Source organism: Tubulanus polymorphus, chromosome 10 (genome assembly GCF_964204645.1).
Source record: "Tubulanus polymorphus chromosome 10, tnTubPoly1.2, whole genome shotgun sequence".
Taxonomy (NCBI): domain Eukaryota; kingdom Metazoa; phylum Nemertea; class Palaeonemertea; order Tubulaniformes; family Tubulanidae; genus Tubulanus; species Tubulanus polymorphus.
In genome coordinates, this window is record NC_134034.1 from 5,710,891 (window position 1) to 5,736,150 (window position 25,260).

The following is a 25,260-nucleotide window of genomic DNA, read 5'->3' on the forward strand; positions in this document are numbered from 1 at the left end:
GTTTAACAGTCGTTTCATTTCGTGGGAGTTATGCAATGGTATGTTCAAGTTCGTCCGGGGTCATGTTGTCGGAGCTGAGCATTCGCCAGGGGCGGATCTAGATTTGAACGAAGGTCTTGGTCCGAAATAAGGAGCATTTCAAAATAAAGCACTTCAAAACAGCAAGCCGAAGTCCCTGAGTGGGGGTCCCCTTCGACGATTCGAAATTTGTGAATAAATCACGTGAAGTGTATGATTTACCAGTATCAGAGCAACGAGAATGTCAAATCCAAATGTTGGGCCAGAACTTCTGAACTGCATGTCCTGATAGATCATACAAATCATACTGGTATGATTTTACCAGAACATTTATTTAAGGCATACGATGACTTCGTTAGAAAATTGTTTTTCAAGCAAATACTAGTTACCGCGCTTTAATTTCCTACGCTGTTTTCTTCGAATACAAGAGTTTACACTCTGCATTGATGGAACCCGCGTTCGCATAAACCCGTGTTCCATGCAGCGTTCGGCACAATTGACCTTAAACTTGCGGATGTCGATTCTCACTACCGAAACTGCGTTTAGACGCTGCTCTCTGGGAACGCGGCGTGTTTTCGCCGAACCCACGTAAATCGAAATCCTAGTTCAACTAACGTGCTACTCCAGCATACATTTTTTCCCGGACAGACTTATTTTGTCAATTTGCCAATTATTCTGTGGACGTTATATGGACGACCCCTAAGGGAGCGTCAAGAAATTAGTACCTCAGAATCTCCCGTTTTTCTGACCCCCTTGTACCACATTTGTACCAAATTCACTGACCCCTTCATAGGTACGTACCATGGTAGCCATGACCACCCCCACCCCCAATGATGCAAAGAACACAAATCAAAATATAAACACCTGATTCCAACAAGTGCGTGTAAGATCGATACCAGTACCTGGTATGGGGAATTCCCATTTGAAGTCTACTACAAGTCACTTGAACAAGTCACTAAAAGCCGATAGAACACCAGTATCGGCTATTTTAATTTTTGAGTTTGGTGCATAAAGTACGTACCAAGATTGATTAATACCCCCTCCCTCAAAGTGTACCTTTTTGCCGACCCCCCTCCCCTAATACCACTTTGTACCAAAATTCAGTAACCCCCTCCCCCAATTAGAGGTACGTAATTTTTGGACGCTCCCTAATCAAAGGAACTTCGCAGTATACTAGGTCACCGGTGGTCTGAGCTGATGAACAATTTTGTATTAACCGCTTCACAACAAAACTGTACCGTATATTTATGGCTATGGCTATATAGCTATCATATCCAGGAAAATTTAGGGTAGCCTATTTTCCTGATATAATCACTAAACAAGACCCAAGGGCATCGAAACCAGGGTTATGATATGATACGTTTCCGCTTCGAGTTTAAATGCGGAAGTTAATTCAAGATATTGCTGGTAGATTCGAATTCTTCGATAATACGTCATCTGTCAAGGTGGTGTAGGTCATCAAATACAGTTGAGCAATAAAACCGTAGTATAGTGTTTGTTTGTCACATAAAGAACATACGCGCAGGCAATGCATATGCACAGGGTGTCTTTTCAATTCGTTTACATTAAAAACGTTTTGCCTATTTTGTTACATTCAATCTGTGACTGCTATTAGATTATGGTTTTATGAACGTGCTGGAAGGTAAACAATAGAGGAAGGTAGGTTTGGTGGTGTGTATATCTTGCTTCAAGGCAGCTGTTGAGTGAAACTGCACCCATCTAAACATACTATATGCCGAATCATGAATATGCATCTGTAATATTCATATGGTACAAAATGAATAGTAAGACTTTGTTATAATAGATACACGTGAATATATGTATACGTGTGTGAGAGTATCTTCAAATATTGCATTTGAAAAATGGCGCTCTGAACGTGCTTTGGGCTCGATTGAAATACCTTTTCGCGTTAGTAGCCTCGATGCCAATGGCGCATTCACGAGAACAATTTCATCAGTAAGTTTTCGCTTTTTGAGACATTTCACATAATATCTAATTTAGTTCGTGCATTATAAGGCCAACCATACTAGGAAATAACATTTGCTAAGATGACATGAAATTGTTCTGGTAGGATAATAATGCACGTCATCTTCTTGGAATGAAAACTTGCCTTGCGCTGAAAAATTTTGTCAACAGTGTGCAACGTCGAATTAATCGTAGGCCTACTTGGTAACGTCTCATTGTGTGAATGACTGGGATTTTAATAAAAATTCATTGATAAGTTCGTGACGAAGTTTTCAAGCCAAGCGATAGTTTGTGGTATCCTTACTCCAAATAACATTTTCACTTGGCCCGCCAATTATCCTATAGACTCCGTTTTAGATTGAAATCCATTGCCCACTTATTCTACAGATTATTTTCGGAACACCCGGGCTACAAAAAAGAAACAACTTCCATTCAATTTGACACACAGGACAAGCGTTCCAGTTTAAAATAGTCGATTGATAGAGAATGCAAATTTTCAAACCTCCTTGCATTGGTCGATTGGTCAATGGTCGTTATACCGAATGTAACCTCGACCACAATTTTTAAAAAGAATTAACTCAATTACTGCTCGTACCACCGCCGTTAAGATTGATCAAAGATACGGCACATTTTACTAGAATGAATATCGTGCCCTATTTCATATATTTGCCACCTACTTGCTTCAAATGGAATGCGTCCCTCCATAAACCATAGCAAACGTTTGCTGCTATATGTTTAGAGAATCAAGTAGCACTTATTCGTAAAAATGTATGTTATGTTGATATAGTGAGGTTTTTCTCTCGAGAAACTGACAATAGATGCGTTGGCCAAACAATGATAAATTACGAGGAGAGACGGAGGGGTGGATCTAGGAAGGGGGGCTTCCCATTGGGGTTGCCACTGTCTTCGTTGAAAATATTTTTTACCTAGTTTCTTTAAACAATGAATAAGTTACACCAATAGCTATACCATGTTACACAAAATGACAAAATATATAATTGATTTCTACAAGTACATGTATATATAAAAGGTAAAATAACAGCAGGGCAACCAGGAAGAAGGCAAGCAGAGCTTGTTATATCGGTTGTAGGTAAAAATCCCCAAGGTAAAAATCCCCAAATATCCAATGTAGGTAAAAATCCCCACTTGGTGATATTCAAGAACGTTTCAAAAGCGAGATGTTTCTCCAATTTTATCAATTTGCAATAAGACTGAAATATATCTGATCTGTGAAATGAAATCTTTGTCGTGATGAATTCTTAAGTAAACTCTTAGAATTAATAAGTAAAATGAACCTTTTACAACCGAACTGGAATATTTTTGAACTGTGAACTCTTGTTAAATTGTGGTATAATTTAGCTGTGCGATGCCATGAATTATTAGTAATAATGAACTTTTAATTTTGAATATTTTAGATGCAAGGTTACTAACATATTTGAAATGTGCGATGAACCCTTTCATTAAGCTGTGGGCCCAAGTCGGATATAGCATAGTATAGTGCCTTGGCGTAGAGTTAATAAGTTGTGCGGTTAATGTATCAGCGCATTAATACATTGGCGCATGAATATATTGATAATTGGGTATTAATGCGCAGCAAAGGAACAGTTCATGTACAGGTTGACCGACGACTAGTGACAGTTTACTAGTACTGTTGGTTGTTTGTTGGTTGGCCCATTGAAGAGATGATAGAGTGCATATCTCACCTGCTGGTTGACGGTCGACGGATGACACCATGCAATGTTGTCGCCAATTTATGTACAAGGATCGTGGTGACAAAAATGAGAGACGATAGAGCGCATAGACCTATCATCCGCTAGTTGACGGTCGACGGACGACACGTCGCAATGTTGTCGCCAATGTATGTACAAGCATCGTGGGTTGACTGGTTGACGGGTGACCACAAAACACAAACAAACAAGAGAAGTAAATCTAAACCGAAACAGTAAACTATAAGCATCAGCTGCGAAAGTTTCATTTTTGATTTTGAAAAAAAGAGCCAGCACGCATCGACGTCGTTCTGTAGCAATGTGAACAATGCCATATTTCACCGTCCTCACGTTTTTTTTTTGGGAGGCGCATCTCACGATGACAGTGATGAAAAAAAATAATGAATCTCCCGTGAATTTGAATGCTTAACCGTGTTGAAACTAATATCAGAGAACTGGAATTGACTAAAGAAAAATAGAAATGCAATTTGTATTTTAAGTATGGGGTTTATCATGTGTTTGGTCACGTGATGTGTTTGGTGTATGAGGTTAAGAGATCGTTAATAGTTAATTTGTCGTTGACACATGGAATGTTAATGGCTGGCGATGTGAATGTGTCGACATGACAACTTTCTTTGGGTTACACATAAACCGTACAACGCGCATACGCGAAGGAACTATACTATGCAATACCCTACTTGAGCCAAGCTGTGCGATAACTTTAAGTACTAATTTAGTATAAATGAACTGTCAATTTGTAGTATGTTTTAATGCGCAAATAGTATTGTTTGTGTGCTTGTGATATCCTATGGTCTTCCACAGTGAAATATGAATAAATTGGACTCCATTTTAAAGGAGGGGGATTTTACCTACGTTGAAGAATTGGGGATTTTTACCGAGGGGATTTTATCCTTGGGGATTTTTACCCGGGGGACTTTTACCGCTAACCGGATACCGCATGCTCTTAATTTGTTATAGATCGACTTTAGCACTAATATGGTCCTAAATCTAAGCCGCGTGTGCAAACTGACCCCATGATAACCACTCTCTTCGACCATCGCAATGGTTGACGATCTATCGCGTAACAGTTGCTTTGACCAATTGATTTGCTGTCAGGGTACTCGAATAGAATCATATCAAATCCATTTTAAGATATTTCATCTCCATACGTAAATAATTACGGCCAGGTCAAACTCAAACAGCTGAGAATCATCCCACACCATTTTTGTTTTTTTTTAATGCTGGCGGATATGGGAGTTCGAAGAGATAGTGATCCTTTGCGGAAGACGCCTCGTGTGTTAAATGTCACGGTCGCAGTATGAAATTATCTACTACACCACAGAGTGTCATGAAGCACGGGTCTTCATTACAATCTTAAATCTTTCACAGGCGGGTTAACGCAATAACCACGACTAATGATAACAAATACTTATTTCGGTGAAAAGATACAAATCAATTAGAAATTCTAGTGATCTGCCGATAATCTTTAAAGTACATATAGTAAAGGCCTACAAACAACTGGCTTCCGTTAAAGTGCATATCACCCCATCTGCAATGATGAGTCCATTGTGACCATACACAGCATACTCTCGCATGTTAGCGCTCAGTTGTAGTTGAAAATGATAATTGCTAACGTAAAGACCGCTAGTCGATATAAATCGGGGATTTAAATGTAAGATGATGGATCTTAGATATAGCAAACAACGAAATATAAACTCCCCGATCTCGAGAGTAAATCGAGGTCGCGGTCAAACGGAGATAAACTAATGAGCAATGTCCATATCTCATGTCGACAAGCAACGTATGTTCAGTGTCTCATAAAAACACACATCGCAATGGACTATTGTTTGTAGATCGAATTAAAAGTAGTTCTGATAGAATCTTTTGGCGGTAGGCTAAATATCGTTCTGGTCTCTGTATTTATCATGCCGCCGATAAGTTGTTGAATTATCCGTAAACCGTAGAAACAATATTCTTTCTGTTTGATTTTTGATAGGTTTCTTGGCTATTATTCAGTGCTGTATTTTACTGCAGGCGATATTATGGAACAAGAACAGGGTAAAACGAAAAGTGGTTGCGCTACGTACTGTATCCCAGATGAACATCTTGATGGAACTACGGATGATATGGAAATGGAACCACCGTGTGGTAGATGTTCCTGTGTCCCGGAATGGTTCCGACTTGAAGCCGTTTGCGTCATCAAACTCTCTTGGCCAATGGCAAGTACACTAAACCTAACTTTTTAGCTACGTGAATTTACTCACGTTACGTTCAATATCACTGATCGGATACACAGTCAAGTGAAATGTATATCTTTAAAAATAATAAGTAGATTATTTCTTAGCTCTGCCTTTTTACTGTGAAAACCGGTTCAGAATGTCAACGGGGTACCGTATTATGTATATAATATCACATAGACATAGTCAGTGGATAAAATGTTGGTTCCTCATTTGTGGCTAATCTATACTTGATTTCATAATATCTAGTGATTGATACATAATGTCTAGCTAACATATGATATGTGATTGTACGTATAGTGCGATAGTGCGACGAGTTTATATACGTACACAGATTGAGGTCATCCAGCCAAAGTCCCCATTTGTTTGTTGGTTAGTTTTCTTTAACGACGTTTCCTGCTTCCCAAGTCTAACCATGGACGTATAAACTAGATCTAGTTTATACGTCCATGGTCTAACCATGATGGCCATTGAAGGTTTGACCATAACTGTAATTGGGAGCAGCCTGCGGCTCTCGAATCCGCTTGTCATTCAGCACTGCGAATGCAACAGCGATCACGTGTGCTACTGAGCTACTGCTGAGGCCACTACGTTAATTGCCACGTGATTGTTTATTTTACGTGAAATGCTTAAACATTAAAAATAATGTTATCATATAATCTACATTTATCATAAGTATTGCTATATTTTCGCGTTTAACGTACGTATAATGTAAGTGATATTGAATTTGATAAGTATTTGATTTAGCGAATCACAGAAATAGCGGGCGTTTTTCTTTAAATTAAAGAAAAACGCCCGCTATTTCTGTGGATTAAATCCGGTTGTAGAATGAGAGACGAGTTAACTATTTTATTTGACGCACGAGCTTACGCTACTTATGTAAAGAACTAGTAGCTTCATCAGGTGAATGAGTCATTCACCTAATTCACCTGATGAAGCTATAATTTCTTAGTAGCGAAAGCTTGTGCGTCAAATAAAATAGGTAAACCTATATAGCACCACTCAACGTCTCGTTGCCAGTACATTCAATATGAAGAAGTGAGATGACCAACTGATTAAGTTGATTATGCTTATCATAGAATTCATATCAATGTGGCAATTCAATTTGATTTGAGTTCTATATATTCACATGTTCACCCATGGGATAAAATGGGGTCACTATAAAACAGACGACTTAGGATTAGTGCTGCTCTTAGATGATTTAATCTAATTTGTCATTTAATATACTAACTATATCAATATTTTTCACGGGTGCCAGTTACCCTGTAAATTTGAATTGTGTCTCAAATGCACTGTGTTGTCTTAAATGGACATTTACTTATTGTTGTTGGAATTTTGTTATAGGTAAATTTTGTTTTTATTTTCTATTATGTTCTTTCGATAAAAAAGCGTCTTTATATTGCCAGATCCCTTAGTCATTGACTTGCTTTTTCGAGTGATCATTTTTCGAGTGATCATTTCAATCGAGCTCTCTTAGATTATGGATGGAAAGATTATTTGATACCATCATTTGTAAACAGCCTAATTTCATTTATCAATTTTGGTCGCTTCGTAAGTGTTTGAAAACCAGCCAGGCGTGGTCTACTAGAGACCCATTATCCGTATATCGAAAATACATAAGGAGTACTCTTCATGTATTTTTGATAATATGTTAAGAAGACATTCTACTGATAGGTATTCCATGACAAAAATTTGTCTGTTAACATACGTAGATTATCCTATAATATTCAATCATTTCGGAGTGACCATTTTCTGGGATACACTGTATATATACTAAGAAAACTGACTTCGGGTTTATTAACGTCTTGAAGAATACACACATGTATTGCTTGATACTGCCGACGAATGTAATTAATTATATAATGATTTTCTTTCTGGTAAATGTCAAATTTGTATACATTGCTATAAAACTGCAGTGTACACTCTATGTGTGATAAGCGTTCTATCGAAGATATTGGTTGTCAAAGGTTTCATCGAAGGTTTGGGTTATCGATGATGTGTGTTGTAACCTCTTAAACTCCACCTATACGACGCCTTGCAGCCTATAAAGCGCCTCTTAATGTTCGGTTCGGCGGTTCTCCTGATCTTGGTAGGTATATGGATACCTAACGACAATCAGCTTACCCAATATGGCCACCACGGCCATGTGATTTCGAATTCGTCTTTAGTGTTCTAGACACTACATAAGACCTGCGAATTTCTTGAAAGTTGTGGCCATGATAGGTCCATGGCGTACAACTCTTGAAAATCTCAAAATGGCTGCCAAGGCGGATGTCTTAAATGTCTCGTTAGTGCTCTACATACATCAAGTAACGTGTGATTTCTTTTGAACTAGGTTTAAAATGTTCAGATATTTCTTGCTCTTCCAATTGTCCACCACGGCGGACATTTGAGTTCCTTTAGTCAGTGCTGTAGACACCACAAATTTAGTTCTATTCTCTTGAAAGTTGGTAGGTGCATTACACCTTCTAATATTAGTTGACCAAAATTCCCGCGAAGATGGATATCTTTTATACGTTACCCTGGTAGGTCCACAGATTAGACAATCCAATAATATTCAATCAAAAATGAAGTTTCTCGTTGTTCCAATGTGGAGAGATTTTCTAAACGGAACTTTGCCATATTATTATTTTGCAATTTCTATGAAACGTTGTTCAAATCAGGTTAAGAAATCCAATGACATATTTTATTTCTATATTTATAATTTTTTTCGATTTTTATGAATTTGCTAAATATTTACGCTACAGATACTTTTACTGTTATTCATATTCTTTTATTCAGTTAAGCTCCTAGCGTAAAAAAAACACAAAAACGTACATGCCCTTTCGTAAATTGGCGGAATTTTTTAATTTATGCAAAAAAATCGTCTGGGAGACCGCTTCTCCGTGCATTCTATTGAACTAACATACATTGCCTCTTTTTGCTGCGGGGCACTGAGATCACTCTGTGGCTTCCGCATCGGCAAATGTGTGTTACAGTTGAGTAATTGCTTGCCAAGGAGCGGATCACCAGGGGGGTTAGGGGGCTATTGTCTACTATTACCATCATCTCGACCGAAATTCACGAATGTCAGTAAAACGTCCGATTGAGACACCGTAGCGTTCTGAAACTTGCTCATGCAACGTTAGTCGTTTATTGGGAAATAAATTCTGGAAATATTGGTCGGCTTAATTCTAAAATCGTTCGATTTATGCAATTTTTGTTCCAAGATTTGTAGAATCTGGGATTGTCGTCCTACCTCGAACATGATTTCCAAGGTAAATGGTGGCGGCAGATTTGTTTGGTCGTAAGTCCACTGTCCACTTAACAGGGAAATCTAAACACCACGAACCTGCCCGTCATGCCTAAAAACATAGATGAGTCGAGCCACCACGCTATGTATTTAAATCTATGTTTTAATTCTTTGTTTTATTCAGATTCTCACGTCGTTGTTTAACTTCCTCATGGCGCCTATTAGTCTGATCTTCTGTGGAAGGCTTGGTCACGAAGAACTAGGAGGAGTGGCCCTGGCACATACTGTAAGTAAAGAACTGTGATAAGGCCAAACAGTATTTGATTTTCTCAAGTATTTGATTTTTGATTTTTTTCCATTACCCCTAGTTTTTAGCCCACTTGGGACTTTAGTCCCAGCGGGCTATTGCGTTCACTTTTCGTCCGTCGTCCGTCCGTTCGTCCGTCCGTAGACGGAATCCAGTTATTTTGGGAAGTTTTGAAGACGCTTCAAGGTAATGTCTTGATATTTGGGTTACGCATGTATCTACCCTAGACACATCTTCAGCCCAAAAACTGGCCCTGTCAGATGCAAGATGGCCGACTGGCAGCCATTGTTGTTCGCCAAAATCAGCATTTTTTACACATTTTTGAACTTTTTGAGGGAAATTTTGAAGACGCTTTGATCAATTACCTTGATCTTTCGGATATATGTGAATTCCCCTAGGGCCCATCAGCATAACAAAAATTGGGTCGATTAGACTCAAGATGGCCGTCCTATGACCTTTTTAGTGCCCAAAAATGTTAATTTTGGCCCAAATTCTGAGTCCTGTAGCTTCCTACTGGTTTATCATTTCTCATTGCAATTTGCGATGGGTATTCTTTGGAAAGGGATGTTTTATACCTGAGACAGGTATTTTTCATCAGCCAATTATGACGCAATTGGTGTCAGCAGTACTCATTCGTAAGTGGGAACAAGTTTTTCCACATTATATTGATACCTAAGCGTATTTTGTTACCACAATCATTTAGAAAATTGTAGCTCATAACGTGTTCTATGATTGTGGTGAGTTTCAAGGTCATTGGTATTTGTATATGGCCACCAGGGGGCGTTGAATATGCAATATCTTAGTATTTCTATATTATATTCGTATCAATGCATATTTTGTAACCACAATCAATTGCAAAGTTGTAGCTCATGACATCATCTATGATTGTGGCAAGTTTTAAGGCCATTATTTATTCTATATGGTCACCAGGGGGCGTTGAATAGTAGAATAACTTAGTATTTCCTTATTATATTGGTACCTAGGCATATTTTGTTACCATGATCAATTACAAAGTTATAGTTCGTGACATGTTCTATGATTATGGTGAGTTTCAAGGTCTTTGGGTTTTGAATACGGTCACCAGGGGGCGTTGAATAGTAGAATAACTTAGTATTTCCATATTAAAGTGGTAACGAGGCATATTTTGTTATCACAATCAATTACAAAATCGTAGCTGCTGACATGTTCTATGATTGTGGTGAGTTTCAAGGTCAGTGGATTCTGTATATGGTCACCAGGGGGCGTTGAATATTGAAATGGTTAGATTGTTGAGCATTTGGAACCACTTCCCAAGTGGGCATGGTGTCCCTGGACCCCTAGTTTTATACTTTTTTCCTAAAACTTGAAAAAGTCCTCAGTCAATGGAGGCAAAGCCCCAGTGGGCCATTTCGCTTACTTTTTATCCACCCGTAGACAGAATCTCGTTTCTTCAGCAAGTTCGGTGTACGGTATTGCCTGCTTTTGATATCATTAGTTTATTTATCCTTTACGCGTCTTGAAATTTCCATCGATCCGATGGGAATCAACATGGCTGACTGCTGGCTATTCTGGTTCGGCAAGATCAAGAAATTTTGCACACCTGAAGAGAGATTTTGAGGACACTTTGTTCACTTGTCCTGTGGATCGGAAACAAGATGGTCGTCTTTTTTTTCGATTTCAACGTACACGGTTTTTTTATTTTCACGTAGGCAGGTCTCTAGCTTCTTTCTGGTTTGTCGTGCAAGTGGCTTGTCATTGAAATTTTAGAACGATAAAGATAAACTTTTGGAAGAGAACTCAAACATATCTTTGGATCAGCCGATTGTAAAGCAATCAACGGTCATCTTTGTTTTACAAATATAATTCATATCTGGATAATGCTTTTTTTAGGATAATGTCAACAGGTTTAACTAAAAACCTTAATCTTCAATAATTGCACACTCTCATAGGACACATCTCCTGAATATGAATTCCCTGTATATATTGAATATATTGAGTTAAATATTGAGATGTAAATATCGAATTTTTTTTGCCCACTCGGGGGCCTTCGAGTTGTTGTGTCCCAGCGCGTCCGTCGTTCGTCCGCAGTTGGAACATAGCTTGAATTCGTTGTCTTGATATTCGGTTTATATGCGCACGCTAGGAACATCTGCAGCCCAAAATCCGGCCCGGTCAGATTCAAGAAGGCTGATAAGCGGCCATTGTAATTCACTAGTTACGGCACTTTTTGCACATTTAAGAAGTTTTCATGGGAAAATGTATTTTTAGCGTGAGTTCTGAAACCTGTTACTTACCAATAGTTTGCAATTTTTCATTGAATCTGCGATGGGTATATTTTGGAAGAGGTGTTTCGTATATCAGACGATATTTTTAGGAAACTATTAACAGCTTTTAACTTTTAGTCTTGATATTTGATGCTATTGTCAGAATTGTCATAGGACACATCTCGTAACATGGGCTTTGCTTGAGCTATTTTTTGTCCCTGTAGGTCTTTTTATGTTCAACAAGGGGCTCTGAATAACAGGGTAACGAGGTATTTCCCTAATGGTATCAATGCATATCTTTCTTTGATCGTTATAATGATAGGCACGACCACTGGTTTATACATACGCTCGACTGGAGGTGTTGGATGGGGGAAATTACATAGTATTCCCAAATATTGGGCATATTATGCACATTTTGTAGCCACATTCAACTGCTAGGTTGTAGCTCATGACGTGTTTAATAATTTCGGCGCGTATGAAGGTCATTGGTTTCTGTTAATGTTCACCGTTGAATATTGAAATTGTCAGATTGTTGTGTATTTCGGCCAACTTCGGAAGTGGGATGATGTCCCTCGACGATTGGATGTATCACCTTTTCCGGCCTGATTTTTCCAGCCGCCCGATCTTTTTGAGCTTGATATCTTTGCGCCTCAAAAGAAACATTCTTAACCCATATTTTATAGCATATCCATAAGTCATGCGGTTCATCTGTTGTGGATTATAGACATTTTTGTTTTCGTACATAGGTTATAAATGCATTTGGTATAATAGTTGGAACTGGACTCTGCGCAGCCTTGGACACACTCATATCCCAGGTAAATTTATCAGCTATCAAAAATCCAATCACTTCAAACGAGGGACCAACATTTAGAATTTCATATTCAGTAATATATAATCCTTAAAAAGAAATTTCGAAATGGAATATTTTTTTTCAAATACCTACCAACACAGTACATTCATGTTGTTTTTCTTGTCAATCTATATGTCGGTCCATTTTGGTATTACGTAGCTGATCTCACCATTCTAAGAAAATGCGTGTTAGGCCTACTAATGATGATCGATAGACATTAAATATCCGGTTCATCTACCTTTTTCCGTCATCAGTTATCCGTTAGTTATACAAAAATGTAAATTCATCCTTGTTATGGAACTTGACAGGATATTTTGAAACGACTTTAAATTACAGCATACCTATTTTGATTGATATCGAATTGGTATTGAATTGGACCTGCTACCTTAAAAGGCATTTCTGTCGAAAAATTCAATAAGTTGTTTTTAAATGTATTTTGAGATCAATTTAAGTTTTGTTCTGAAACGGTGGAGTTACTATTTCATGGAACATCTTAAGTGTTCCACAGGACATCTACAGATGATCTACAGAGATCTCTATTCGTGTTATAGGCCATAATCAATTCCTGTGAAATAGAGAGGAATCAACCACTGGCTAGGCTTTGCTTATCATGAATTAGTGCGATATCCGAACATCATAAATTGAAATACGTAATAGCTCAGATAGCTATCCATCTATATATGTACTTTACCACTTCTGTATGATTCAAGTACGCGGGAACCCACTCAAATGATTATTTTCATTTATGTGCAAGAAGATTGAACATGATAAACGTCGGCCTTTTTTTAAATTAAATTAAATTTTGAATTTAATTCCGCAAAAGAAACCGAGGTTTGATACTATTTCTCCACATCGGGAATGCAGATATTTTAAAATGACATCCATTCAATTATTTCGCTTATAATGAATAATTCGCTTCCTTTTAAGTCGTACGGTGGAAATAATATGAAAATGATTGGCATTTATTTACAACGAGGTTAGTGAACAATATTTGAATGCTATGTATGTGCAATTTAGGCGCTTGTATCTTGTTCTTAATGAATAGCTGATGAATAATGAATAATTTCAGGTCTAAGGGAGATTTTTTGTTTGTTTTTTTTTGTCGTTTCAGGCATCATCGTCACGACATTGTTCCTAGTTCCCATCTACGTTTTCCACATGAATATTACACCATTCCTTATTCTGATTGGTCAACAGCCCCACGTTGCGGTGTAAGTTAAACAATACTGGACCCTGTTCCACAATTATTCAATTATCGGTTATGGTTCAACGGAAGTTGTAGGAATCTATCACGCTGTTGTGGGAGTGATATCGACTGGCTGTGGCAGGGAAGTGGCAGCGATCAATATTGACTGTCCGTGGTACTGGGAATCTATCACGCTGTTGTTCCAGTGTTCAATATTTGTCTTTGGTCACATCGTGTGGATACAGGCACTATAAATACACTAATAATAATAATGATAATAATATCGATTGTATGTGGTAGGAATCTATCACGCTGCTGTGGTACAGGTCTTTATCGATTGACTTAGGTGGGAATTTGGCTCTTCAGGCAGAAATATATTGATCGGCTACGATGTAATGTGTTACGCTTTGAGGTTAACCAGGGAGGTACACATCCTGGTTAAACTCATCGTCGCCCGATTGGTCTAGGCCCGACTTACGACCGGGGTGAGCGGATTTGCATGAAACATGGGTGGCTTTGGAAAATGTATATCATAAAAGACTGGCCAAATTGCTTTTTCATTTTAGAATAGCCGGTGACTTTGTCCTATATTTCATGCCCGGATTGTTCGTAAGTATCAAATCGTATTTGTTCTGGAATTATTCGATAACACTGATTAACCTTTAGCATATCACTCGAATAAAACTACTTGCACTTTAGTATGGTTGCACTTTTGACAACTGACAGATTTGATTATCCTGAATTTAACGTATGCACTTTTTTCCTTTAGTTCAATTTCATGTACCAAGTGTTGACGAAATATCTTTATAATCAGGTAAATATTAATAACGATTACATTTTCTATAGCATATTCTATATAAACGAACATTTTAGCGTATAAACTCCCCATGGTCCAAAACCTTCAGATGATCATTATTCTCAATTTATAAACGCATCCTCTAGAAAAGTATATGTAGTCAGCTAGGATCAAGTCTAGTATATGGGATTGTAGTTCCTTCGGCGTATGATTATATGGAAACGGAAGTTGTGATTTGGCTTGCAGACGCAATGTTAAGATATCATACAGTGAGAAGTGTTGTCAATTGGATGTAGGTTAGTTTTACTTGCCGACATCGCCGACATCGGGAAAGAGATATCTAATATAGGTTAGTTTTACTTGCCGACATTGCCGGCATCGCCGACATTGGGATCGACGGATCCCAGCCACTTTATATGAGGGTAAATCACACAAACATCCAGCCTCTAGATCCCAGCCACTTTATGTGAGGGTATCCACGCACACACCCAGCCCTCGATCCCACCCACTTTATATAAGGGTAATCCAGGCACACACCCAGCCCCTCAATCCCAGCCACTTTATATAAGGGTAATCCATGCACGCACCGAGGGCCCTCGATCCCAGCCACTTTATGTAAGGGTGATCCACGCACACAACCAGCCCTTCGACCCCAGCCACTTTATGTAAGGGTAATCCACGCACACATCCAGCCCCTAGATCCCAGCCACTTTATGTAAGGGTAATCCACGCACACATCCAGCCCCTAGATCCCAGCCACTTTATGTAAGGGTAATCCACGCACACACCCAGCCCTCGATCCCAGCCACTTTATACAAGGGTAATCCACGCACACACCCAGCCCCTCGATCCAAGCCACTTTACATAAGGGTAATCAACGCACACACACAGCCCTCGATCCCAGCCACTTTATACAAGGGTAATCCACGCACACACCCAGCCCCTCGATCCATGCCACTTTACATAAGGGTAATCCACGCACACACATAGCCCTCGATCCAAGCCACTTTATATAAGGGTAATCCACGCACACACCCAGTCCGTCGATCCCAATGTCGGCAATTTCTGCAAGTAAAACTTACATTAAAAATCTATTTTCCAATGTCGGCAATGTCGGCGATGTCGGCAAGTAAAACTAACCTACATTAGATATCTCTTTCCCAATGTCGGCGATGTCGGCTAGTAAAACTAACCTACATAAAGATATCTTTCCCAATGTCGGCGATGTCGGCAAGTAAAACTAACCTACATTAAAAATCTCTTTTTCAATGTCGGCAATATCGGCGATGTCGGCAAGTAAAACTAACCTACACTGGTCTCTGGCACATTGATTTCTTTTTGTGATAAGTCTCGTCGTTCTAATTTTCCGTATACTATACTTGAGCCGTCAGCTACGTAAGCTCAGCTGACACATTGATTCCTTTTTGTGATAAGTCTCGTCGTTCTAATTTTCCGTGAGCCGTCAGCTACGTAAGCTCAGCTGATAATAAATTTCTTGCGGTACAAATCGGAACAATGAACGTCGCCTAACCCAAACAGACTAGGATCAGCAAAAGTTTTTGCAGCGAAGCGAATTAATTACGAGAGAAGTATATGGGATATATATCAAAAATTTTGTTGATGTCCGAGCTGGACATGTGCTAGTAACAGGAGTTTACTTTTATTACTTAAACCATGTCTTAGGGATTTTTCAAATCTATTTTCGCAGTCGATTTTAACACGTTTCTAACACAGCCCCTCATATAAGTTGTGTATTCCAAATGATCTAGGTTTTAGGTCTGCAACCTTGGAGACGCTTCCATAAATCATCTTGACCTTTTATGTATATTTGTATCTCCCAAAGGGGCATCAGCATAATACAAAATTGGATCGATCGGACACAAGATGGCCATCCTGTGACTTTTTTGTAGCCAAAATGTGAAAGTCAGACATGTGGCACACGATATATGAGGACCACAGTCCCAATGCTGTGTTGTATTGCCGTCCCAGATTTACATGGCAGACCTCGTATGATCAAAACTGACTTAAAATTCGTGCCAAATCTCAAGACAACTATCAAACGCACGAGATCAATTTTTAAATCAATTTTTGAAAGAAAGTTATATGTTCCTCAACATATGCTTATATATTCCAATGTTCCAATCTTTCCAACACAATTGACTAAGCCTATTTCACTTCAATTTGAAACACCCAGCTCGTGTCATGATCAGTAAAGATCCAACATCGAACATTCTCAAAATAGCAAACCCGGTTCAACGGTTTGCGTCAAGTTTGACATAACCATGGCTACCACCATTTGCTGCTGAAAATTCAAAAATGTTAATCGGGGTACCGGTATTCAAGTGAAGACCGAGTGCTCACTGTTAGAAACCAAACCCACAATTATCAAGTACATACATTTGATCCGACGTCTCGATTCTACATATGTAGAATCTTTTCTCGAACTCACGTTTTGCTTTTGTTCATACTTTAAATGTTTCATTTCTCGTGCATTATTTCAATTTTTTTCTTTTCCTGCAGTGCAAATAGGAATATTTCAGGAATTTTCATTTTCATGACTCGATAATTCAATATTGACATTTCTAAAACCTACTTCTGAATATGATTTCCGCATCTTATAAAATTACAGAATGTCGTATTTCCATGCATATTATTTGGAATCATGGGTTGTGCGGTGAATGTATTATCGCATGTTGGTTTAGTGATGTATGGAGGGCTGGGAACCACGTAAGTATATACTAAAATGAATTTTCAAACCTGCACGATCCAGTATCAGACATGATATACATGATGCAGCGTTTCCCCAAACACGGGCGAGGTTCAGTAAATCTCCAAGTAATCATTCGATATTCCTAGAGGCGAAGGAGCCTGCTAATCGTTGAGGTTTTTAACTACTAGTGGATAAACCCGTGGTAACCTCGAACGCATTTTAAACGTAAAGCTTCCAACTTTTCGATTCATAGTAAGTAAATTAGGGAGCATTACTGAATAGGAAGATTGAATGACTATAATGTGGTTGGCTTGTGATCACCTATTGTGGGTAATCGTATCTTTTTTCTGTTGCAGTGGATCCTCTCTCTCAATGGTGATAACGTTCTTCTCAATGATGCTATTCTGCATAATCTATATCACGAGTACTGGATTTTACAAAAGAACTTGGTCAGGTATGATGATTTGAGGCGGATATTCAAACTTGTACATGTATTAGGCGTGCTATTTCATGCATACAGACAGGGCCGCACCTAGCGGAGTACTAGCCCCCCCCCCCCCCCAGAAATTTAGGAAAAGTGTCCTACTTGCAAATATTATTGTTATATCCAATAGAACTGCCATTTTCGGGATTCTCTACACCCCCCCCCAAAGAAATTAAAAAATGAATTGCTAGGTACGACCCAGGCATTTAAAAAGATTTATACAATACGTGTTTTGGGGCGCGATTAAATTTAGACTCTCTGGTAAATCGCGCAATGTGTGCAACGCCGTTTACACAAATGGTGCATTTGCTGAATGGTTCACGTAAATCGATTATATTAATCGTTAATTGATTCCAATGACGCTCTCTGCCCGGCGCGTACCACAATGGAAATTTCATGACGTCATTGAAATGTTTATTGAATTTTGCGTTTGTTTGCACCAGCTAAATCTAAACCGTAAATCGAATCGCCTTAAAAAACGCGTGTGATCTTAGTTCGCTCTACTTTCCATCTTTAAGCTTGTTTTGCAAGTATTTCTGCGTGGATTTTCCAAACCCTCTGGGACACTAGTATACTATTTGAACCAAAAACATATTTCCATACACCAATTTTGAAAGGTTCTCAAGCCTTGATAATATGTAATACGGAATTTTTCATTGGTATGTTTTTCAGGTTGGTCGATGGATTCTTTACAAGATTGGGGTTCATTTTGCGCATTAGCTGTACCCGGTTTATTCATGTTAGTTTTAGAATGGGGCGCGTTTGAAATCGGAACATTTCTGACTGGTAAGATAATAACTTTATTGTCTGAAAGATGAATATATATGCCACGAAAGATTACATCCCAATGGTACAGGATGGCCGCGAGGGTAGTTTGGAAACGGTTTCAGACTCGTAGACTCGATTGCGTGATATCTGACATCAGCTTATCACGCAACTAGTATTAAACATGTTAAAACACCATTATAGAAACTAATTAGTTTAGAATTTGATCAAAATTTTTGAATACGATTTCAGGATTGATAGGAGTTGTGCCACTTGATGCCCAAACGATTGTATTTCATTTAGAGGGTATTTCCTATATGGTAAGAAATATGTCTTTCTTTCGATTCATTTACTCACATCGGGCACTCCAGCCTGGTTTTCACGAGTGGGTTCCAGAAGCTTTTTACATGCGGCTTTTTCTAGCAATGTGAAGGCACCGTGAGCGACAACAAGCACAAGTGCATGGTCACCACAACAACGGAATTTCACTAAATTTGCCATTTGCAAATAAGTATATATGTATTTTCACAAATAGATACCATTGGGATTGTCTATAGCTGCGAATATTAGAACGGGACAATTCTTGGGTAGAGAGGATGCAATAAGCGCCAAGCGGACAGGAATCGTGTGTATTATTTTAGCGTGTAAGTACAATGTTGGTAATCAGTCGTTATTTCTTTGAAGTTTACACGTAACCATGTACATCAAACATATAGTCGCCTGCATTAATTGGCTGTATACATCAACAGCCCTACTTTCTATAAGTGAATTCAAATGAAAACTGAAAAATTTAACATAATTACCCATACATTGTACGTACGATGCCATACTTGCAACGGGGCGTCCCGATTAACTTACAGCCAGCCCCTCGCTTGTCGAGATCAAGTACCAAGACCTGTTTTAGTCTATATCTCACACCTGACGATGATCTCTAGGGTGAGATCGAAACGTCGTGTTCTTATATTTTAGATTGTTTCAATAAATAAATTCTCGATTTTAGATTACTTTTAATTTGTAAATAGTGGGTTTTTATCTTATCATCTGTTCACCACGTTTGAGTGTGGTTATCGTACTACCAAGTACCAATTATTGCAAGACGTGGTGTTTCCGATAACATGAATGGTCCAGTTGGTCAATACTTATACAAATAACTGAGATTGATTTGAATTTAGGCTTACTCGTATGCACCCTGGTGGCATACATTCATAGGTGTGGCTTCCAGATCAAACCCTTGGAGATTTGTTTGCATTTTTCATATATATTTTGTTACTATTTCGTTGGTTTCGTCACACCAATTGAAACCAATCTTCCCTGGATTGTCCACCATTTGGATTACGTATTTTTGCGTATAATCGATTTAAATATGGCGTATAACTATCCAGAAATGAAAAATATCCATAAATATTCAGTGAATTATTTCATATTTACTACGAATAAGTTTTGATCTAATCAAAATTATGCCTTTGTTGCTACAAATTATATGTACAACGTCGTAAGAATTTCTACGGAGAAGTTTATACGCACGAAAATAGTCCGTATATTTGTCTGGATAGGCTTAAGAAAAAACAACAAAGAAGGTTTCGTGTATTTAGAATATCTTGTCGGCGTAGATAATGGAAGGTGAATACTGAATAAGATTTTGGGACGAGATATTGGTGGCCGTGAGAATTCTAAATTACGAAAAATGCGTATAATGCGAATATTAATTTCGATCATAAATTCAGATCATTTGATACTTCATATTTTAGAAATATAGGTGGATTATTTCTGATCATTACTGAACTATTTGTGATTAAAAACCAAGATTCTATTTCAGGCTGTTGCGCAGCTGTGATGAGTTTAATTTTGGGTACGTTGAGGTACTATTTACCACAGATATTTACAAATCATATGTAAGTAAATAACAAATCAAAAAGCGCGTTTCATTTTGGTGCGACAAAACAAAAAGTTTCTCATTTGTCTGCGTGATTATTCATTTGTTTTGTATTATTTCGCTATGTTGCCTTCATTTGCTGATATGTGAATTAGTACGCATATGGTTCGAATGAGCCAGACCATAGGCTAAAAGAAGCCGTATGATCAATGCAAATCCCTATCTTGCTCCACCTTCGTCATTGAGCAAGGCCGCAGGCCTCTATTTCTGGAGGATATCATTCCGAGATGACAAACTTATTGCTTCCGAGTTTGCTTACGTTCAGTGACGTTAACGTGGGGATTTTGTATTTATTCACCGATAGTTTCGAAGAGTTACTTAATTGCTGTATGCTACTACAAATCTACCAATCAATTCCAAATCTTTTTTAGGGATGTTGTTGAGTATTCAGCGGATTTACTGATCATTCTTGCTACTTATATGGTGTTTAATTGCATACAGGTACGTTCCTTCTCAGCCCCTGGGCTCAAAAAAACCAAAATTAGAACATCACAGTGCAGGCCCGTGAGCAGGTTTACAGGTAACCCCTCTTTGCTTGATAGTGCCCTCTTTCTGAGGTACTTTTTATGATATAAACTGAGAGAAAGAAGGCATCATTGGGCACCCTTTCCACAAAAAGGTCACCTTCATATAGACGCAAGGGGCGATCTCTTTTGTAGAAAAGGCACTTGTTATGCTAGACGGCATCCTTTCCACAAAGAGGACACCTTTATTGACGCAAATCTTTCAAAAATAGCACTTTTTAGTACCTCCGGGCTCCCTTTCCATAAAAAAGATGTCAATTTTTACATTCAGATAACCTTAGATTTCTTCCTGGGCCTGGAACCCCCAAGCCTCCGCCCTAGTTTATGAACCCAAGAACTTTATTGGTTGGATTGACCCCAGAACAAAGATATAATGGTGGCAGCCACTGTTCTGTAATTCTGTAATATTCTTTAAAATTAGCTGCCCTTTTATACGAAATAGCCTCCACTCTCTTAATCCTGCCTACGGGCCTGCAGAGTGTGACTGGTAACAATCTAAAATGGCTCGGTATGAACATGCTGGGTATTGCATTTTCTTCCTTTTTGAAGCCATAAGAGTTGGCAGATATTAAATAATGAAACAAATGTCTTGTGATTTATTTCAGGGGGTATGTGCAGGCATTTTGAGGGGCTGTGGAAGGCAGCTAATAGGTGCTATAGCGGTGTTCATCGCGTATTATGTGCTGGCGCTACCTATCGGTGTCCCAGTCATGTTCAAAACTCACTTAGAAGCAAGGGGTACGTCTTCTTTATTTTCATACCATGACCATCATAACTGATATTTTATCCTTTTGCTGCTATGCAAACTTATGATTACCAGCCAATAATACCATACCTTGATAATTTCCATATTTCAGGATATTGGTGGGGATTGACGATTGGACTGTTTGTCGAGGCCATGTCCTTTTTAATTATATTTGCAAAAACTGATTGGAACTATCAAGTGGAACAGGTAGATGCATACTGGGATCAGAATGGAAATGATGGGGTTTGTCAGTGTGGTTGAGGACTGTTGATTTTTTGGCCGAGTATAAGATGTTTTCATTTTGTTAAAGGCGAGAAAGAGGGCCGGTTTCACTGATGATATGGCAGGACCAGTTGAAGAAGATATCATTTTATCCAGCGAGAAGATACCCGCTAAAATAATGCTATCCCGCGAACATATCCCGATGCTGTCGAAAGAGCATATCGCGTTAGATTACAAGTCCAGTTTTCGCAGCCTTCAATGTCACAACAGCCCGCCGAAAGAAACAAACAATCAAAGCAATTTAGGAAAATACCGAGCTGGAAATTTTGACGCTTCTAACTCAAGTCTACCTCATGATAGGGGTAACTTAAGACCGGAGGGTAAACGCACATTCTCACAGACGGACTCGGTATTTTCATCACGGGATCGCAGTGTGTCAAGGCTAGAAACGAGCGGAAGTCCGAGAACACTGTTTGGTGTAGACAAGAATTATACAAGTTCCTACTCAATTGCGGGTTCTCACATGAGTGATTCTAGTCGTACGTATTTCTTTACAACAACCTAATACATAGAATTCCAAATGTAATGCTTTCATCTTGTTTCATAGCGTCTTGGTGCAATGTCGTCTGTTATACAAACAGATAATTCGTCGTTTTCTCTTATCATCTACACTTGCAACGGTGGGCACTCCGACAAGCTTTTGGGGACATTTTACCATTGTGGGTGAATATCGATGGAAAATATTTAAATCAATGGTGGTTGACAAACAGTATTTTGATTTGTATTCATTAGTAAACCTTGATTGTGTATTTTCTAGGAAATAATGCCGATTTTAGGTACGTTTGGATTCAAGTAATGGCTTTGAGCTCGCACTTTGCGCTTTTATTGTGTGCATACGATTGTAGCTGCACCGTTTGTGTCATACACAACTTTGTCACAAACGAATTACAAGGACCTTTATCATTATGTTCTTCTTGGTTCTATCTTCAGTTATTTTAGGTTTTCTATATTTCTATATTTTTTTTAATGAATTAGCCACAGCATTCTGTCTGTTTAAGCCAACTTGGGACTAGTCCCAGCGGGCTGTTGCATTTACTTCACTTATCGTACGGCTGACTGTAGCCAGCATCTATAGTTTTCTATTGGTATTGATATAACCCTTAGGTACCGTATCCAACTCCCCTCGGCACAACTGAAACCCAAAAATATGCCCGATCAGAATCAAGTTGTTCGGCTTGTGGCCATTTTGGTTCGGAAAAATCAGCACGTTTGTACATTTTTTATGTTTTCATGGGAGATTTTGAAGACGCTTTATAAATTGATTGTCTTGAGGTTTCGGATGCATATTTATCCCTCCGGGGCATTGCATCAGAAGAATGATCGGAAAGTGTATTGTTCTCGCGACCAGGGGGAGTTGAACATTATTACATATTTTGATTTATATTGGAACCTATTTATATTTTGTGTTCTCAATAGTAATATTCACAATCTCAATAGCAAAGTTGTAGATCATGAAATTATCTATGATTGTGGGGATTTTCAAGTCATTAGCTTGTTCATACATTCACCAGGGGGCGTTGAATGGTGGAATTACGTAGTGTTGCCATTTATGTTGGGACCTATGCGTATTTTGTTACCACATTCAATTGCAAACTCATAGCTTATGGGCTGTCCGTTAAAGATGTTCAAGATCGATGGGGGAGAGAGTTTGTGAATTTTGGACTTTTGAAGTTTGGACTTCACTTCCTATGTAAGCCAGAACAATTCGTATCACTTAGAGCATTACATTGATGATAACTTCAACTTCAAAATAGAGGAGAAATGGTTCACACACGCATTTCACGTGGGCATGGTGTCCCAACACTAGTTTATCCAGTTCATTCTGGTTTCCTTGTTCTTTTCAGCTTTTTTTCTATAACTTTTGATGATCCCGAGTTTCTGTTTTGATCATCATTTCATCTATTCAGTTCTTGCTCGTTTAAAATTCGCTTGACATAGTTTTCATGTATTTCTGGTCATGCCGGACCCCAGGGGTGGATCTAGGATTTTCCATGGGGGTGTCCAATGAGAAAAAAGGGCACTTTTTACGAAATACCACGTACTCTGAATACTTCTACACCATTTTAGGGGGTGCTTTCGGTCATTTCATGCGTTGAAATAATATTATAGGTGGAAAACCTTGGTCAAAAAAATTTTAGGGTGACATTTTTGAGGGCACTTCAAAGTTGAGGGGGGGGGGTTCGGACACCCCGACATCCCCCTTAGATCCGCCCTGGACCCAGTTTTACAGCAGCTCAGAATCAATATTGATTAGAAACTCATTGATTAACTCATTGAAAATGAACTAATTTCAGCTCATAGTTAGCTTTACATTGACCGTGGAACTGCATCCAGCAGGGGATTTTTGGGAATTGAGAAATTCTAACGATATTCTGACATGAAGATTTACTTTCAGGAGCTGGAAAACCGAGACGAATTGAAGTGCTGAAATTATACAACGGTCCACATGTTGGTAGTCAGCAGAACATTCACGTACAGGAGCGGAATGAGAATCCAGTTCGTCTATCTTTTAGACAAATACTTCTTCGCCGTGGATTAACGATAGGTTTGCTTCTGGTTTTTCTGGCAGTAGGAGTATTTTTACGCCTGAGATTCGCTGTCGAATACCCTCTTAAGCTGAACTGCATTCCGATGCCACAAAATAGTTCACATTTACCAGGAAATGTGACAGGGTCATATTACTGTAATAGCGCTGATATAATAAATGTAACGACGATATCAAATACAACGTTCGGTTGAACCAAGATTTTTAGATAGATGACTTGGCCTTTATCTTGGTTGATCACGCATTCATGTACATATGCCCCTGAATGCGTTCGAAATCGCAAAAATACACACCTTGAACAAATCATTGTACATGTAATACATGCACATGAGAATAGAAATAAAAGGCAGTTACAATGTAACTGTATAGCTGATAGTAAAATAAAGTACAAGAGGGGTAATGAAGTATGCTGCCTAAACAGTAACCTGCGAGTATGTACTCACTCATATCCTTCGGGTCAGTTCAGATTATTGAATGCCAGCGTGTAAATTGTACGCTTTGATGCAACATGTTGCGGTAATTGACTTGATTCCTAGTTGACTCTAAAACGGTGCGTGTGTCTAGAGCTAACCGGTGATATGAATTGTGCCCTTAGAGCAAGAAAGAATTGTTTATAGAATCAAAATTATTTCACTTTCAAAAGATTAATCACATCAAGGTTGGAAAAATAACGTTTTTAGTCATATAAATATTTTCTATTAATGATGATGTATTTCTGCTTAATTCTATTTT

General features: G+C 38.6%; 1 protein-coding gene across 3 annotated transcripts; it reads left to right on the forward strand.

The window, feature by feature from the left end:
- Nucleotides 1-1,513: 1,513 nt before the first annotated feature.
- Nucleotides 1,514-25,234, forward strand: LOC141911832 (multidrug and toxin extrusion protein 1-like). Of its 3 annotated transcripts, none has more exons than XM_074802894.1 (19): nucleotides 1,514-1,677; nucleotides 5,724-5,908; nucleotides 9,343-9,444; nucleotides 12,455-12,523; nucleotides 13,486-13,534; nucleotides 13,670-13,769; nucleotides 14,311-14,353; nucleotides 14,514-14,558; nucleotides 17,170-17,267; nucleotides 17,607-17,704; nucleotides 18,407-18,520; nucleotides 18,752-18,819; nucleotides 19,035-19,143; nucleotides 20,316-20,391; nucleotides 20,804-20,873; nucleotides 21,562-21,694; nucleotides 21,814-21,908; nucleotides 22,012-22,462; nucleotides 24,379-25,234. In XM_074802894.1, the coding sequence occupies exons 2-19, from the start codon at nucleotides 5,732-5,734 to the stop codon at nucleotides 24,720-24,722; spliced, it is 2,241 nt and encodes a 746-aa protein (XP_074658995.1). In that variant the 5' UTR covers nucleotides 1,514-1,677; nucleotides 5,724-5,731; the 3' UTR covers nucleotides 24,723-25,234. The 3 variants fall into 3 exon arrangements, with proteins under 3 accessions (XP_074658995.1, XP_074658994.1, XP_074658996.1); XM_074802893.1 differs by having other exon boundaries at nucleotides 1,518-1,660; XM_074802895.1 differs by lacking the exon at nucleotides 1,514-1,677 and adding an exon at nucleotides 5,522-5,579.
- The last annotated feature ends 26 nt before the right edge of the window (nucleotides 25,235-25,260 follow it).

Coding starts and splice junctions, on each gene's coding strand:
- LOC141911832 (XM_074802893.1), top strand. Junction 20,392..20,803: donor CAGATATTTACAAATCATAT/GTAAGTAAATAA, acceptor AATCTTTTTTAG/GGATGTTGTTGAGTATTCAG. Junction 21,695..21,813: donor AACTCACTTAGAAGCAAGGG/GTACGTCTTCTT, acceptor TCCATATTTCAG/GATATTGGTGGGGATTGACG.